Genomic DNA, 15,303 nt, shown 5'->3' on the forward strand with positions numbered 1-15,303 from the left:
CATGTGATTAAACGGCCTTATTATAAAATTATCCACCTCGTCCTATTGTCTCCTCTTGTTCTCCTGTCAACAGTAAACGTTTTATCAACAGTTTTTAATTGAAGTGATTAGTGGAATCAGAATCAAGCCCCACCCCTCAACAATCAGAAGTGACCTCAACACGTTCATATAAAAGTCGTCTGAGGCGAGGATTTGTTGTGGTGAACCGTTACTTGATACGATCGGAGTTGCAATAAAGACCGAGATCAGACGGGAAAATGCTCATGAATTGGAAGATCGTCGTTCCTTTGCTCGCGGTGGCATTCATCGTGACGAGCGCGGATGGGATACCGGGGGGCGTCGTGGACGCAGATATGAACGACCCCGCTACCAGAGACGCGCTGAAGTTCGCGGTGGCCGAATACAACAAGGGAACAAACGACCCGTATGTTTGGCAGGTGGCCGAAGTTGTCAAAGCTCAGAAACAGGTCAGTCCTTTTGTAAATCTTTTTATCAGTTGAACGAAGACAAAATGTTGGTCATTCATTGTGTTGCGTAGTTTCCACGGTAGAAATATCTTAATATAGACCAGTGAATTTATTAACATACTCTGAATGCGGCAGAATGGTCAATGTTTTAGTTAATGTACGACACCTGTCGAATAGGACCGGTGTCAGTAAACGTCGCCCAAAACCCAGTTTGTTTCCAGCAACAGTCATCAACGCTTTTACATGAGGACAGCTGACCAACTCTGCTAGGCAGTGGCGTAAACATGTTAAAGTACTACTTCAGTAATTTTTGGGGTTTTTACCCTACTATTTGATGACTTTTACTCCATACAATTTCCCTGACACCCGAAAGTGCTCGTTACATTTCAAATGCTTAGCAGGACAGAAATGATCAAGTTCCCTTATCAAGAGATCATCCCTACTACTCTACTCTGGCATACTCATTAAACACTAATGCCTTGTTCATTCATTGTTGGCGTGTGCCTCTGCATATACATTAATGACAAATACAAGAGTTGTGATCTCTGGTTTGTTTAATTTAAGGAATGTGAAATGATTTTGTAGTATTTCTACTGGGTAACTAACGAGTCATTTTCTTAACTCTAGCTCAAGTGTGATTTTTAAGTTCTTGTTCCACTGCTGCTAGGGCAGTAAAATGGTCAGTGAGGTGTACACTAATTTGTCTCTGGAAGTAGCTAGCAAGCTAACCAACTACAGTTCAATCACACCGACAATTGTTTGAATGTTAAATGACGAGACCGAGGCATCGATGTGAGTAACCAGTCTTGTTCAGTACATTGCAATACCCCTGGTTATCTCAAACACACCGGTAAAAAACACTGGAATTGCAGTAATTAACATTTACCAACAGATGGCATCACTGTGCCATTATACACCGTAACAATCTAATTGCATTTTGGTGGTCATTTCCAATGGAACGCTGCATGTCTTGTGTGGTGCATATATTTGTATTTATTGAGCGTATGTGTTGATGGCTCTACAAATGGTAGAAAGTGAATGTAACTTGTTGCGCACATCTAGATGCTGTCGGTGTGGTCGAGACGTTAACCTGGGTGCTTGACTGCTATTGTAATGTCTGAATGCTTGGATCAACCCTGCTCACAGCAACACCCTCTGAATTACATGGACAATCTGATGACACTGCATTTATGAACGCCCAGACAGCGCTCTGGACGTCGAGTTAATTTAGGAATACACCGTAGCGACTTTATACAATGGCGTTGGTGAATAGGCCTTTGCTTGGCTTGAAGGGTATTTCTACCGTATGCATTAAGTGCTAATGTCTGGGAAGCCGGTGTTTTGGAGGATATATTGGCACAGGGGTTCGTCGAGGGCCGGCAACCATGCCAATATATCCTCAACACTGGCTTCGAGGACAATGTCACTTTTTATACGGGTTACCAACAGTCAATTATTGATAGACATTTGATTGACACCAACTTTATTTTGGTAAGTTTTCATACTATTTCGTACTTCCACGAGATGTAGTAACGTCACAAACATAAGGTTGCTACCCAATCCGGCTGGTCGTTTGTACCATCGGTTCGGTTGCAGGAGATGCGACTCAGTCATTGTACTTCTGTATTCATAAGTGATTCACTAGAACAGGTTCCTCATTCAAGATGGGTGATTTCTGTCCGTGGTCTGACCCTCCTCTGCTTACAGGTGGTAGCTGGGATGAAGTACATCTTCACAGTGCAGATGGCCAGGACCCTGTGCATGAAGGGACGTGTGAAGGACTGCACTGTGCATCAGTACCCAGCTGTGGTAAGGACCACAAGGCTAGCCTGGTCCCAGATCTATTTGTTTTAACACTGGCACTTCAGCTCAGTGCTTCCTACGTGTACAGCTTAAGAATGGTTCATTTTTAGTTTATAACCTGTTACCAACAGTAAACGCATTGGTAACTAATAAACAACTTATAAACCGTTAGTAAATCCTACTTGTAACATGTTACCCATTTCACTATTGGTTCAGTATTGAGTTGTTTGCAAAGGGAAGTTTCAGGTGACATTTCCATAGACGGATGTCTGTTGGCAGTGTTTTAAGAGCATCAAAACCATGATTAATTGTGGGTACATTTTGCCTGACTACTCTACAAATAATAAAATTGTTTATGATGTAATGTGATTTGTAGCTCAGGCAGTCAGATGCAATGTCCAATAAACGTTTTGTCAGGTGTTATGCTGCTGAAGGGGTGTGACCCTACCAACTCGTGTTGCTTCCTGTTTCCTCAGACCTACCAGTGCATCTTTGAGGTGTGGAGCCGCCCCCGGCTGGGAGAGATCCAGTTGATCAAGCAAGCCTGCGAGGAGTAAAGACTTCAATTGTCTAGTCTACCCAGTTAATATTTATTACCAGTGGTGTTAGTCTTACCTAAGCAGATCTACCTCATCTATGATGTTTTCAGAGAATCCAACTCATTTTCCTACTTATTGCATTCCCACACCAATATAGCACTTAAAATAAGAACTGCTGTGTTGATGATGGTTTGTCAGCGCTATGCAACAGTGGAACTAAATAAAACCTGTTTTGTTACATTTACATGTTTCATTTTGTTGCCAGATGAACAAATCTTAGGCCCTTTATTTTGTGAAAAAATAGTTAAATGTTGAGAAATATAACGTTCAGTCACCCGCCCAATGATTCACAGGACAGACCAATGTTAAAAAGGCTCATGCATTCAACATGGAGGTTGTCCATCACAACCTCTAAATAGGTCAGAGAAGGGACTACTGAAAAGGTGTTGGCTATTTATGCAGTATTATAAACTGGGTGGTTGGTGCCCTGAATGCTGATTGGCTGACAGCCGTGGTGTATCAGGCTATAACTTATTTTTACTGGTCTAATTACATTGGTAGCTAGTTATTAATAGCAATAAGGCACCTCAGATGTGCTATATGGCCAATATACCACAACCCCCTTGGGCATTATCACTTAGTATTACTCTTACGATGTGTTTGTATGCAGGCTATAGCAGTGACTTGTCAACAAATGTCTTATGTGCCAAAAACGGGTGTAAAACTTTCAGTGTAATGCTTACAAGTCCCTAACCAAAAATGCAGTTTGAAAAACATTTAAAGAGCAACAGTAAAATAACAATAGCAAGGCTATATAATTTGTTTATCTGAATTACTGGAGAACTGAGACCAAGTAGAGACTCTGGACGAAGTGGATCAGGTATAGTAAAGGCAGTTTATTCAGCGGTAAAGATATCTGGTAAAGCGTGCACGGACTCGTTCTGTCTGGCTCATAGGGAACCGTCGGAAGAGCCCCGAAACATTGTGTGCAGTTACATTTTATACATTGTCTTGACGTAGGTAGGTTCCGGTAGTCTGTGCTCCTGACTGGTCGCCGAGGAAAGTCCCGACGCTGTTGCTGTGTAGATTACGCTCCCTCACCCCAAAGACTGAGGTCAGACAGTTTTCTGCAATACTGTCTGAGCTATTCGCACCTGTTATACAATGGCCACTGTTCGCTCAAGGCTAACCACAGCTTCCCAGCTTCTTATCTGAGCTAACTGTTACTTCCAGCACACACACACAGACATCCAGGCGCTCAGGCCAACAGGTTGTCAATATCAAATCACGTTTGTTATAGTATTCAATCACATATAATACAGTTGCTAATCACGTTTGTTATAGTATTCAATCACATATAATAGTTGCTAATCACGTTTGTTATAGTATTGGGTTATAGTGTATGACTCAGAACCTCACATGTTTTTCGTGTGTATCGTTTATCTGTTATTGTCTGGTCAGCAGTCTCCTGATTCACCCCCCTCCTGTGTCTCTCTAAGATTAGCACAGTCTCAGCCACACAGTACAGCGCCCACCTGCTGATACATTTGTTTCATACCCACACATATTTCATACACACACACATTCAGGCTGATACATTTGTTGCATACACACACATATTTCATACACACACACATTTCAGACTGCTTGTTCATATCTTACGCTCAGATACATTTGTTGCAATTTCAGGCTGTGGCCTCATGGTTAGACAAAGCACTGGTAAGAGTAGAGACTAATGGGTAATGCAGTAGTTATAACAGGTTCTAAGTAGTTATAACAGGTAATAACAGTTCAACGCTGTTAATTAAGGATATTATTTATTACAAATCCCCCTCTTCACGTCTAAAAGACGTGACAACAGTAAAAATTTGTCAGAAGACAAATTTTTTAATTCCCCCTCTTCACGTCTCACCAGAGACGAGACAATAGTAGAGCTAGATCTGGTTCGTCTGCCGCAAGCAAAGAAGAAAATAAGGATATAATGAAAACAATAAGCCCCCTCAAGTATGGGTAAATGAGCAAGGACAAAAAGGAGACCACTCCAAGTGCTACACCTGGAGTGGCCAATCACACATTAGTAACCAAAAAAGCGAGAACATGTTAAACCCTCAGGTCCATCCCTCTATACAACCTGTACCAGGTGGGCTCGTCTCCACCCGGGAACTTCAAACCTTCACAATAGGGAGGACAAACATCACTTTTTATTCATTCGACAACATCCACTACAGCAAACCAAGGGTCCTCCTCTGTCAGGCACACTCTCGTGCGAAAGCTTGATTCCGTATCAGCCTCTCCTACTGGAGCATCAAGCAGCGGCATCATACCAGAGGCCCTTTACACATCTATAACAGACTTCTTCAAACAAGGTATGATACAGGCAGCACAGCACAGTAATCATCATTGCAGTGTACTTACCAAACCAACCACCCAGCCAAGGGAACAGTCCACTCTCCTCCACACCTGCAAGACCCTTCATCTCCATTGATAACCTTGCCAACCTACTCAGAGCTTTTGAAATGCTCCCATCCGAACTAGTATTGTTAGGGGCAAACGTGCAACACTGTTCTCCAAACATTTTACATACACCTCCCTGGTTGGCCAGAATCATGTCCAGTGCTAGTCTATTTTGTCTACTGGTTTGAGAGGTAGCATCCAATTGTTCAGCCATTCCCGTAAGTGCTGTGTGGGTGTATTTAACAAATCATTATTAATTATAGTAAATATAATTGATCCAGACATTTTGTTTTAGCATCAACAATAGCTGGGCCAATGATGGGCATCAGATGCCACAGGCCATCATTCCTGTTTAATGTCTGGAATTCGTGGGGGACCCCTATTGGGACCCCCAACAGGTTGGTGTGAATGTTATCTGTACCCTCGGACCAAGGAGCGTCACGTTTCTGCCGTCTCCTGGGTTGGTCCCAAGCCTCTGTGTCATGTGCGGCTCCCAGAAGTTGGTTAGCTGTAACCTCAATAATAGGCAATGGTGTTTATCAGACTGGCCAAAGCACATGTGCCCTGACAATCTCCTTTCAAAATGGGGTCAACCGCCTGGCAGGTCCACACATCCACCACACATCAGCAACACCTCTAGTTAATAGTGACATTAGTGATGCAGGCAGTAGTAGGGAGCCTCCCATAGTCTATACCTCTACCTGTACCAGTGATACAGCTGTAATATCCCCCATATGCCTTAACTCCCCATGGTGTCTTCTGGGGAGGGACTTCTGGGAACACAAGACTCAGAGTTTTCCACAGGGTTAAATTTGGCTTAATATAATAGAAACTTTCCAATATGCACATCCAACCTTCCCATTACTTAGGGCAAATGGGTGAGCAGCCAGAATAGGTCTGGCATGTCCACATACGACACAGTCCTTTCTATTAAGTGTTTTGTAGGCCAACCACATATTCTCCCTTCCCTCATAACCAGTTTCAGTCCCCAATTGGTCACTATCTGAGATGTCTTTTACATTTATTACCTGTACCAGATTGGAGAGCTTAGGTGATGGCGTGGGACTTGGTCTTGAAGTGGTGGAGGAGGCCGGCTGAACCCTGGTCCATTGAAACTGGTGGTGGTTCTGGCAGTACTGTGATGGTAACATCCCCATCGTATCCTAATCAGACAGCTCAGGACTACAAGCAGTCCTGTAAAGCCCCATCCTCTCCCAGAGAACACATCATCAGCCAGAGATCAAGCAACACTTTCACTTCTAAGAACGTACACAGTGATGAAAGGTCGGGGTCAGGGAATTTTCATTAAGGAGTTGACCCCCGAACTCTATTAGCGACGGTTCTTCTCCTTAACTCTGTGATCATTCGGCAGTGTCAGTGTGTCTCACCCTCCAAGTGCGATATGCCCCCAGGTCGGGTGAATCACCTTCTCCTTTAATTCACCTGTAATGCATAAAATCTTGGACATACAGGTTTGGTTAACAAACAGTTTCTCATTTGTTCTATCTGATTATATATTTAACTTCTATGCCTATTTTTTAGCTAGAAATTTTTAATTTTACATAAGTTTATTATCCCATAGGCCCCATCCTATCCTAGACCACAATGTACCCTCCCCCGTTTGATACCTGGCTCTGGCCAGGTATCAACCTTACCTACTCTAAATAATGACTTAGTACATCATATTATAGGAACGTCCCTTTTATTCGCCGCATATCCAATTCTCCCTTGGGCGTACATTCATATCTATTCTTTTCCAATTCTCTGTCAAGTGACTTATCTACTCTGAAATGTATCTGTGCTGCTTATATATGTTAAACCCTTTCTCTCCTATCTTATTTCACAGCCTACCTTGCTCATTTCCTGGTCCACCCTCCCCACTCTGCTCTCAAACCTTCAAGGTCTCAACAGTGCGGGGTAGACCCCTCTGTCTGCCCTTTTTTAATAATAGTCAATAACAACTATGTGTTCCTTTGCAATATTAACTAAGTGTCTCACTGTTTTGACTTTATCTGAAACCATGGATTTAAAAATAACAACATGTCTTATAGTGTCAATCTCTAAAGTCCTTACATAACCTTAATAAACCTATCTCTATCTAGTATCCCAAATGACACAAATTCATTATTCTCACTACATTTCCCCGTGAGTGATCAAGTCACTGAAAAATGCAACAACAACAGAAAATAGGTCAAAAGGTTACACCTACATTCGTTTTCCATACCATATCTATACATACCAAAAGAACCCTTTATTTTCTCTAAGTCCCTTGCCTAAATAAAACTCCGAAAGTAAAACTCCTTTTCCAATATGAGTGTATTCTTTTAAGATATCTTGTCTCTGGGAACACGGAAACCCCTATCCTAAACATTTACTGCAAAAAAACACAATTATGTCACCAGCACTCAACCAGGCTCCCCGTCGGCTGGGAGACCGTTGAGTGCTGCAATACTGCCATCTTCTGTCCATTCTCTGCACAGCTCTCCACCCACTCTTATTCAACCTTCTCAATTTGAGCCATATTAGTTTCTTATTTTAACTGTTGTTTTAATTTAAAAATCGAATTTAGCTGTGTAAATCAGCTCTGACTTCTGTCAGTGTTCTAGAAGGAATTGGAGCTGGAGTGCAATGTGTGAGGTGGTGCCAAGGTGCGCCTGATTTACCTTTGACCTGAACTGAGTGTGAAGTAACCTCCTTCACTTCGTACAGTTCAGTCCACCTGGGTTCCAGCCACTTTCTCTTGTGGACTTTTACCCCACCCAGTCACCAATTTTTACCTTCAGTGATGGCGGATCTCCCGTCAGCTCCCCCATTTGGACCTTGTGAATCTGTGTGGAGAGAGCTGCAGAAAGTTCCGTCAATTATCAGACATTACAATTTGTTATACATCAAGGGCGGGCATATGACCTCCCTTCCTTGGTGGACCAAGCATGACTCTTCCAGCCATTATCTCATGAGGAGAGAGATGGGTGCCTGCACCTGGAGAGGCTCTCATGGCCAGCAACGCCAGGGGCAGGGCTTCAACCCAAATCAGCTTCAAACCTGCACATACATTTGATTGGCACGTTCCACGAGACTTTTGAGATTGTGGCCTGTACACTAACCCAAACTTGTGCACAATACCCAATCTTTCCTCCACCTGTCTCAGGTGTTGGTTACTGAAATGGGACCCGTTTGTCGGATCGGATTTGCCTTGGAACTCCATACCTTGGTATGAGTTCAGTTTGCAGCCACATAATGACCGATTTTGCATCCTCCCTCGCTGTTGGTATTGCCTCAACCCATTTAGAGAACCTGTCTACCATAACTAACAGGTACCTTTTTCCATTTGTCACATTGTCTTGCCCCATATCTGTGTAATCTATGCTGATGTCCTGAAAACAAGCATTTGGGACTGGGTATGAACCCATGGGCGTTTGATATGGTTTCTTTGGATTGTGGCTACCACAAATGCTACACTCGTCACCAAATGTATCTGTCATGTCTTCCATGTGGGGGTGCCACCAGATGTGGGACACCTTTTGTAAAGTCTTCAGTTTGCTTTCGTGTGTGGGCCCATGAGCTTCTCGTATTAGTTCTGGACAGAGGTTTGCAGGGGCCACTAGTCTGCCATCATGGCATCTCCACAGTTCATCAGGTCCTTTGGTGGCCCCTTTCTGTCCCCATACTGAGTATTCATAGGGTCCTGCTGAAAACTGGAGTTATTTTATGTGTTGCCCTGTGAGCTCAGTCCGAGCTGGTTGGATCTGAAGTATCATTTGTCTCGGGGTGTATCCATCAGCTTTCTTGGCTGCTTTGTCAGCTGCACCATTTCCCTCGCTGACTCTGTTTTTCAGTTGTTGATGTCCTTTATGGTGAAGTTGCGTCTAACCCATTGTGGTCCATCAGTATGTACTGCTCCATGAGTATACGCTGAGTCAGTGTAGATGTTTACAGTCTTTCCTTCAGCTCTTTCCAGAGCTTGTGTCAAACCTATGATTTCAGCTAATTGGGCTGATGCAGGTTGTGGGATGACGGCAGATTCCAAAATCACATGTGATCTATCCGGGAGCTGCTGTACCACTGCGTATGCTGCTATGTTCCCTTCCTCTCCTCTATAGCAGCATTCATCTGTGTATAACCATAGGTCTGGGTTGGTGAGTGGTTCGTTCCCCAGGTCAGGTCTTAGTTTCAATTCTGGTGCAGCTCTTTCTGCACAGGAATGGGGTAGACCTTCTTCAGCATTGAGTGCGTCTGCCATGTTTTTGTCAGTGTTGACAAATGTGATGTGTGATTGTGTGCATTTATTCTGGATTTTCGTTTTTCTTTCAGCGCTGAACGTGAATTCTTTGCTCATCAGATATGCTGCAACCCCATGGTGGGTGTGTATTTCCAATGGATGGCACATTACCAAGTGGGCTGTTTTTTAATAGCTTTTGCCACTACAGCTACATACCTGGAGCATGTGGTTTGTCCTAGTTCAATGTGGTCCAGTTTGGAGGAGTGATACATCAACACTCTACTCTCCCCCTCTTAGTCTAGGGGCGTATCCTCGTCCCCTATTGGCCAGAAACTGGCTTTGGGCCGGGGTTATTGGGTGCGGACACTGTCGCACCATGTGCCCAGCTTGTTTACAATTATGACAGCTTCCATAAGATCCAGAGTACCTCTGGGGCTGTCCCCATGTGTGTGAATAGTTTGATTGTGGTAGTGGGTAATAGGGTTGTAGTGGTGGTTCCGACGAAGGGTATGGCTGAAGCGGGTAGGCATACGGCAGTTGGAATGGCTGCTCCTGGGGTGGGTGTATAGTTGGTCCCTGCTGGGTGAAGATGGGTAGTTGTTGTTGCTGTATCATTCGGGAAACAGTTTTTTCAATAATTTGTGAGATTTCTTGTTGGTCTTCAGCCACCATCTGTTTCTTGGGTTTCTCTCCTTTCTGGGCCTCTTTCAATTGTAGTTTCAAAAGTTGTACCTGTAGGGACTGGATTTGTGTTTCAGCCCCTCCCTTATCCTTATTGTATTGGGTGATGTGGTGATGCACATGGGAGTTGAACTGAGCCTGGGGAAGTGCCATTAACCCCACAGTGCCCCTGAGATGGGTTGGGGCCGATGGGGCTGCTGTGGTGGTAGGTGGGGCGTCATTGTTGTTGGACATGCCCTCTTTGGTGTCAATTAGGGCTCCAGTGACCACCCCCATCATGTCAGGTTTCCTGTAAGGGAGTGCTATTTCCCCCCCTGCTCCATCTTTCATTCTCTGTTCTAAGTATTCATTGAATTTGTGTTTGGGGACGATGGTCGTGGCCATTTTGTCGTTAAGCTATTTCTGGGTCTATACTATTTTGGTGCGCTTAGCCCGTCACTTGATCGAAACCAGCGATGTAATTTCCGTATCTTCAGTAAATTATTTTTCCGTTTTCCAACAATATTTCAGCTATATTCTTTTTGGAACAATATACTAATATATTCATGCGCTCCTGATATAATTGGAATGACAATTATAGGATCTTTTATTCGAAAGTTATTATTGCTTTTAACTTTTTTCGATTAATTTGAACTTTTTCGATTAATTAAATACTTTACCAAAACATTTCAGAAATTTCCTTTTGGGACAATGTACTAGTATATTCTAGCGCTTCTAAAATAATTGTCAAATTAATTCTAATCCTTAAGGATTTACCAACAGCACGAGAGGGAAAAATCAGGTCAACTTATCAGCAGAAAATAGCTGCTTCTCTGACCCGGCGGTCACTTCCAACACAGCCTCAACTTAGCATATGGCTAATTATTAGCAATCGGCCTCGTGGAACGTTCAATCACTCACATTGATTTGGCGTTATCGACTTGTCTCGGTTCTGCTCATGCAACTTATTTCATCGATTCCTCACTGGTATATCAGACTACTTGGAATACATTTCAGCATTTAATTCCTCACTGTTATCAGACTACTTGGAATACATTCAGCATAGCCTTCTGTCTACTGGAATGCCAACTCCAGTAGGCTCAGGTTCGCTATTACCACAATTCCTCACTGGTATATCAGACTACTTGGAATACATTTCAGACAAAATTCATTTAATTCCTCACTGTTATCAGACTACTTGGAATACATTCAGTTAATTCATTTAATTCCTCACTGTTATCAGACTACTTGGAATACATTCAGACAAAATTCATTTAATTCCTCACTGTTATCAGACTACTTGGAATACATTCAGTTAATTCCTCACTGTTATCAGACTACTTGGAATACATTCAGTTAATTCATTTAATTCCTCACTGTTATCAGACTACTTGGAATGGGATTTTTAACGCAGATATCCTTACACCATGCCTTAGATTCTAAACAATTCCACATAAATTTAGCAACAATTCACTCACCACAGTACTTCTGATCATTGAATTTAGATATTGGCTATAATACAATATACAGATTTTGATTAAACAGGCATCTGCTTACCTATTAGTTTCGAGCTCTTTTGATCAGTTTCCTGGGTGAGTTGAATCGCGATTCTCCTCTAACAGGTCACCTCTCCTTCTGGAATCTTTCTCCCACGCGTCTCCTGTCTGATCAATTTTCTATGGACCGAATTCAAAGATGTCTATTACCATCCTCTGCTTACCAAGTTTTGTTAGTAAAACGTTTACTGGAGACAGGAGACCAAGTGGAGACATAGGACGAGGTGGATAATTATATAATAAGGCCGTTTTATTCAAGTGTAAAGATATCAGGCAAAGCGTGCAATACGGCCCCCTTCTGTCTGATTCGTATAGAATCGTCGGAATAAGAGAGCGCTCTAAACAGTACATTCAGATTATATAGGCAACTAGCAAAGTATGTTGATCTTGTCGTCTGGCCTTCCGATTGGTCGATCTGGGTCGTGGGTTGTCCTGTCCGGGCCTGATGTCGACATTCCATTGGCTCTTCCCACAGTTCTTTGTCTTGCGCTCCAACCTTGAGTTGTGTGTGTGTCTGTCATTGTCATGGGGGAGGGGAGTTGTGTGTGTTGATGGTTGTCGTCTAATGAGACCAGCATATGTACAAGAGAAAGAGGGGGTGTGTGCATGTTGTGTCAAGTATAGTCAATGTTGAGAAGTTGTTAAAACAAGTTACCAATATCTAATACAATTTCTTACACTAGTAGTGTAACAACCCTGGGTTTATAAGCGCGGAAATCGACTCTGCCGCTTGAGCATGCTTTTGCGGCACAGTCGATAGGACCGGGCTAGAAGGTCGAGGGTTCGAGACCTGTTCCCTGCCTGTTTCATTACATTGGTGTCGCCAACTCTGCTATGCAGTGGTCAGGCTGCCCTCATGTTAAGAGCGTTGATGACTGTTGCTGCCAACAAACTGTTTTTTTTTGGCCGACGTTTACTGACACCGGTCCTATTCGACAGGTGTCGTACATTAACTAAAACATTGAACATTCTGCCGCATTCAGAGTAGATGAAGTGCGTTAATAAATTCACTGGTCTATATTAAGATATTTCAACCGTGGAAACTACGTTACACAATGAACAACCAACATTGTGTCTTCGTAAAACTGATAAAAAGATTAACAAAAAGGACTGACCTGTTTCTGAGCTTTGACAACCTTGGCCACCTGCCAAACATACGGGTCGTTTGTTCCCTTGTTGTATTCGGCCACCGCGAACTGCAGCGCATCTCTGGTAGCGGGGTCGTTCATATCTGCGTCCACGACGCCCCCCGGTATCCCATCGGCGCTCGCCACGATGAAAGCCACCGCGAGCAAAGGAACGACGATCCTCCAATTCATGAGCATTTTTCCCGTCTGATATCGGTCTTTATTGCAACTCCGAGCGTATCAAGTAACGTTACACCACAACAAATCCTCGCCTCCGACGACTTTTATATGAACGTGTTGAGATCACTTCTGATTGTTGAGGGGTGGGGCTTGATTCTGATTCCACTAATCACTTCAATTAAAAACCTAACGCCTCCATCACACCGAGAGTGAGCATTTGCGCTACATGGGAAGTAGCATCGTCTACTGTGCAACAAAAGTTAACCATTCACCTTCTGCTACCATTTCTGTCAAACCAGTTTAGAGTGGCATACCCCGTTTTATTTGCTTGGTTGTAGGCTACAGCTATATAACTCATAATGGAAATATATTACGAAATGAGAGCCTGCACAGCAATGGATTTCTTAAAAAACAAATTCTCTGTTTTTATATAACTGACGCTAAACTAAATAGGACTAGGCTTTATTGGATATTATTGGCTTTAGGGAAGATTGGTTATTTATACATTCTAGCATTAAGCCCACTGTTAGACCACAGTTACAAGTTACCAGTGTCTTTGACATTAGACAGTGGTTACATGGGGCTAGGCTATATTCGTGATTTGACTTCTGTGCTTGTTATATGTCAATGGCCTCAAGTTATTGATGACACAAACCTGAGAAATGAAATTAGAATGAATAATTGTATTTTCTTATCATCACTGTGGACATATGTCAATAGTTTAGTGAAATGGTGCTTTCAATACAACTAAGAACTCGGGAACAAAACGAAGTCAAAACATGATGTCAGTGATCTTCAAGTCGGAACTTCTGAGCTCTAGAAAGATGCGTGAGGTCCCGACTTCGAATTCCGAGTTGGATCACCGTTCAAAAATATTTTTCCCAGTCGGAACTCGTTTGTCCCGAGTTCCCAGTTTTCTTGAAAGCACTGAAGTCGGAGATTTACGAGTTCACAGTTGATGTGAACGCGACAAATGTCCAGACTTCAATCAATGAAGCACAGACAGGTGCGCACATTGGAACTGCAGGACTCTTGAGTAACCATGCAGACTATTGAAGTTCTGAAGTGAGTACTTCTTTATGTGGATAAATAGGGCGTATTTAATCAAACCATTGCATAAGAGTATATTCATAGCCTATAGATGTGGGTAAGACTAAAGAGGTCAAGGCAACGCAGACAGTCGGGAGAGAAGAAGGACGGCGGTTTGGCGGTGCACGTTCAACAAACAAAGTAGATATTCGTCAAATCATGGTCACAGTTGTCTGGAACAGCTGGTGCTGTCCTGTCCCTCCCCCCTACGGGGGGCAAAGTATCCGGCCGGGCGGGCACTTCAATCCTATAATAGTCCTACTCTTAGCAGTGTTGTCTATGAGTTGCTGTTTGACCCCAGGCCTCTCTCTCATTCTCTCCCCCCAGAATGAGGAGGTGATGGGTTGGAGGCCCGGTCAGTCCGCCACAGGAGGCCTGGACTGGAGGTGGTGCCAGCGTACCTTCCAAGACCTTGAGAAGGTTCTCCAACAACTGGAGGTGCTCTTCTCCCTGGGTCCCCGCGTGTTCCGCCTCCTCCGTGAATCCTTCCTCCCCAAGGAGCTGTACGAGGTCAACATGGAGGTGACACTAGCCGACGGTGACCAGAGCCTCCGCATCTCCTCCTGCCTTATCCTGTTTGGGCTGCAGGGGCAGTATTGAGTAGCCTGGATAAAAGGTGCCCATTTCAAACGGCCTCGTACTCAATTCTTGCTCGTACAATATGCATATTATTATTACTATTGGATAGAAAACACTCTCTAGTTTCTAAAACCGTTTGAATTATATCTGTGAGTAAAACAGAACTCATTTTGCAGCAAACTTCCTGACAGGAAGTGGAAAATCTGAAATCGATGCTCTGTTCTAGGGCCTGCCTATAAATGTCCTTGATATATATCAGTATACATGCACTTCATACGTCTTCCACTAGATGTCGACAGGCAGTGAGAGAAGAAATGGAGTGAATAACTTGATCTGGGGTCGAATAAAAGCTCTTTGTATGACGTGTCACCAGTTTCCTGTTTTCTGGAGCGCGCGCGAAGGGACCTGGTATTGCCTTCTGAAAAGCTGTCGTTATAGACGACTAATATCTCCGGCTTTGATTTTATTTGATACATGTGACAATATCATCGTAAAGTATGTTTTTTCAATATAGTTTTATTAGATTATTGAAATTTTTTCGGGACGTTAGGCGTGTTGCTTTGTCTGCGTATGTTCAGGAAGGAGAGCTTCGCGCCACTTTGCTAGCTTTCCGTGCTAATTGACTGGAGA

General features: G+C 43.4%; 2 protein-coding genes across 3 annotated transcripts in view; one reads left to right on the forward strand and one right to left on the reverse strand.

The window, feature by feature from the left end:
* Positions 1-3,053, forward strand: part of LOC139580337 (cystatin-like) — a 126,271-nt gene extending 123,218 nt beyond the window's left edge. The window contains exons 1-3 of one of the 2 annotated variants that reach the window (XM_071408894.1): positions 118-467; positions 2,175-2,276; positions 2,747-3,053. In XM_071408894.1, coding sequence (XP_071264995.1) covers positions 258-467; positions 2,175-2,276; positions 2,747-2,827 — 393 coding nt within the window. In that variant the 5' untranslated portion in view covers positions 118-257 and the 3' untranslated portion in view covers positions 2,828-3,053. Of the gene's footprint in view, positions 1-117; positions 468-2,174; positions 2,277-2,746 lie in introns of those variants that run through there. The other variant, XM_071408893.1, reaches the window with a different exon arrangement.
* Positions 1-13,073, reverse strand: part of LOC139580339 (cystatin-like) — a 68,765-nt gene extending 55,692 nt beyond the window's left edge. The window contains exon 1 of the mRNA XM_071408899.1: positions 12,814-13,073. Coding sequence (XP_071265000.1) covers positions 12,814-13,023 — 210 coding nt within the window. The 5' untranslated portion in view covers positions 13,024-13,073. The remainder of the gene's footprint in view (positions 1-12,813) is intronic.
* Positions 13,074-15,303: the final 2,230 nt, after the last annotated feature.

Source organism: Salvelinus alpinus, chromosome 7 (genome assembly GCF_045679555.1).
Source record: "Salvelinus alpinus chromosome 7, SLU_Salpinus.1, whole genome shotgun sequence".
NCBI classification, from domain to species: Eukaryota; Metazoa; Chordata; class Actinopteri; order Salmoniformes; family Salmonidae; genus Salvelinus; species Salvelinus alpinus.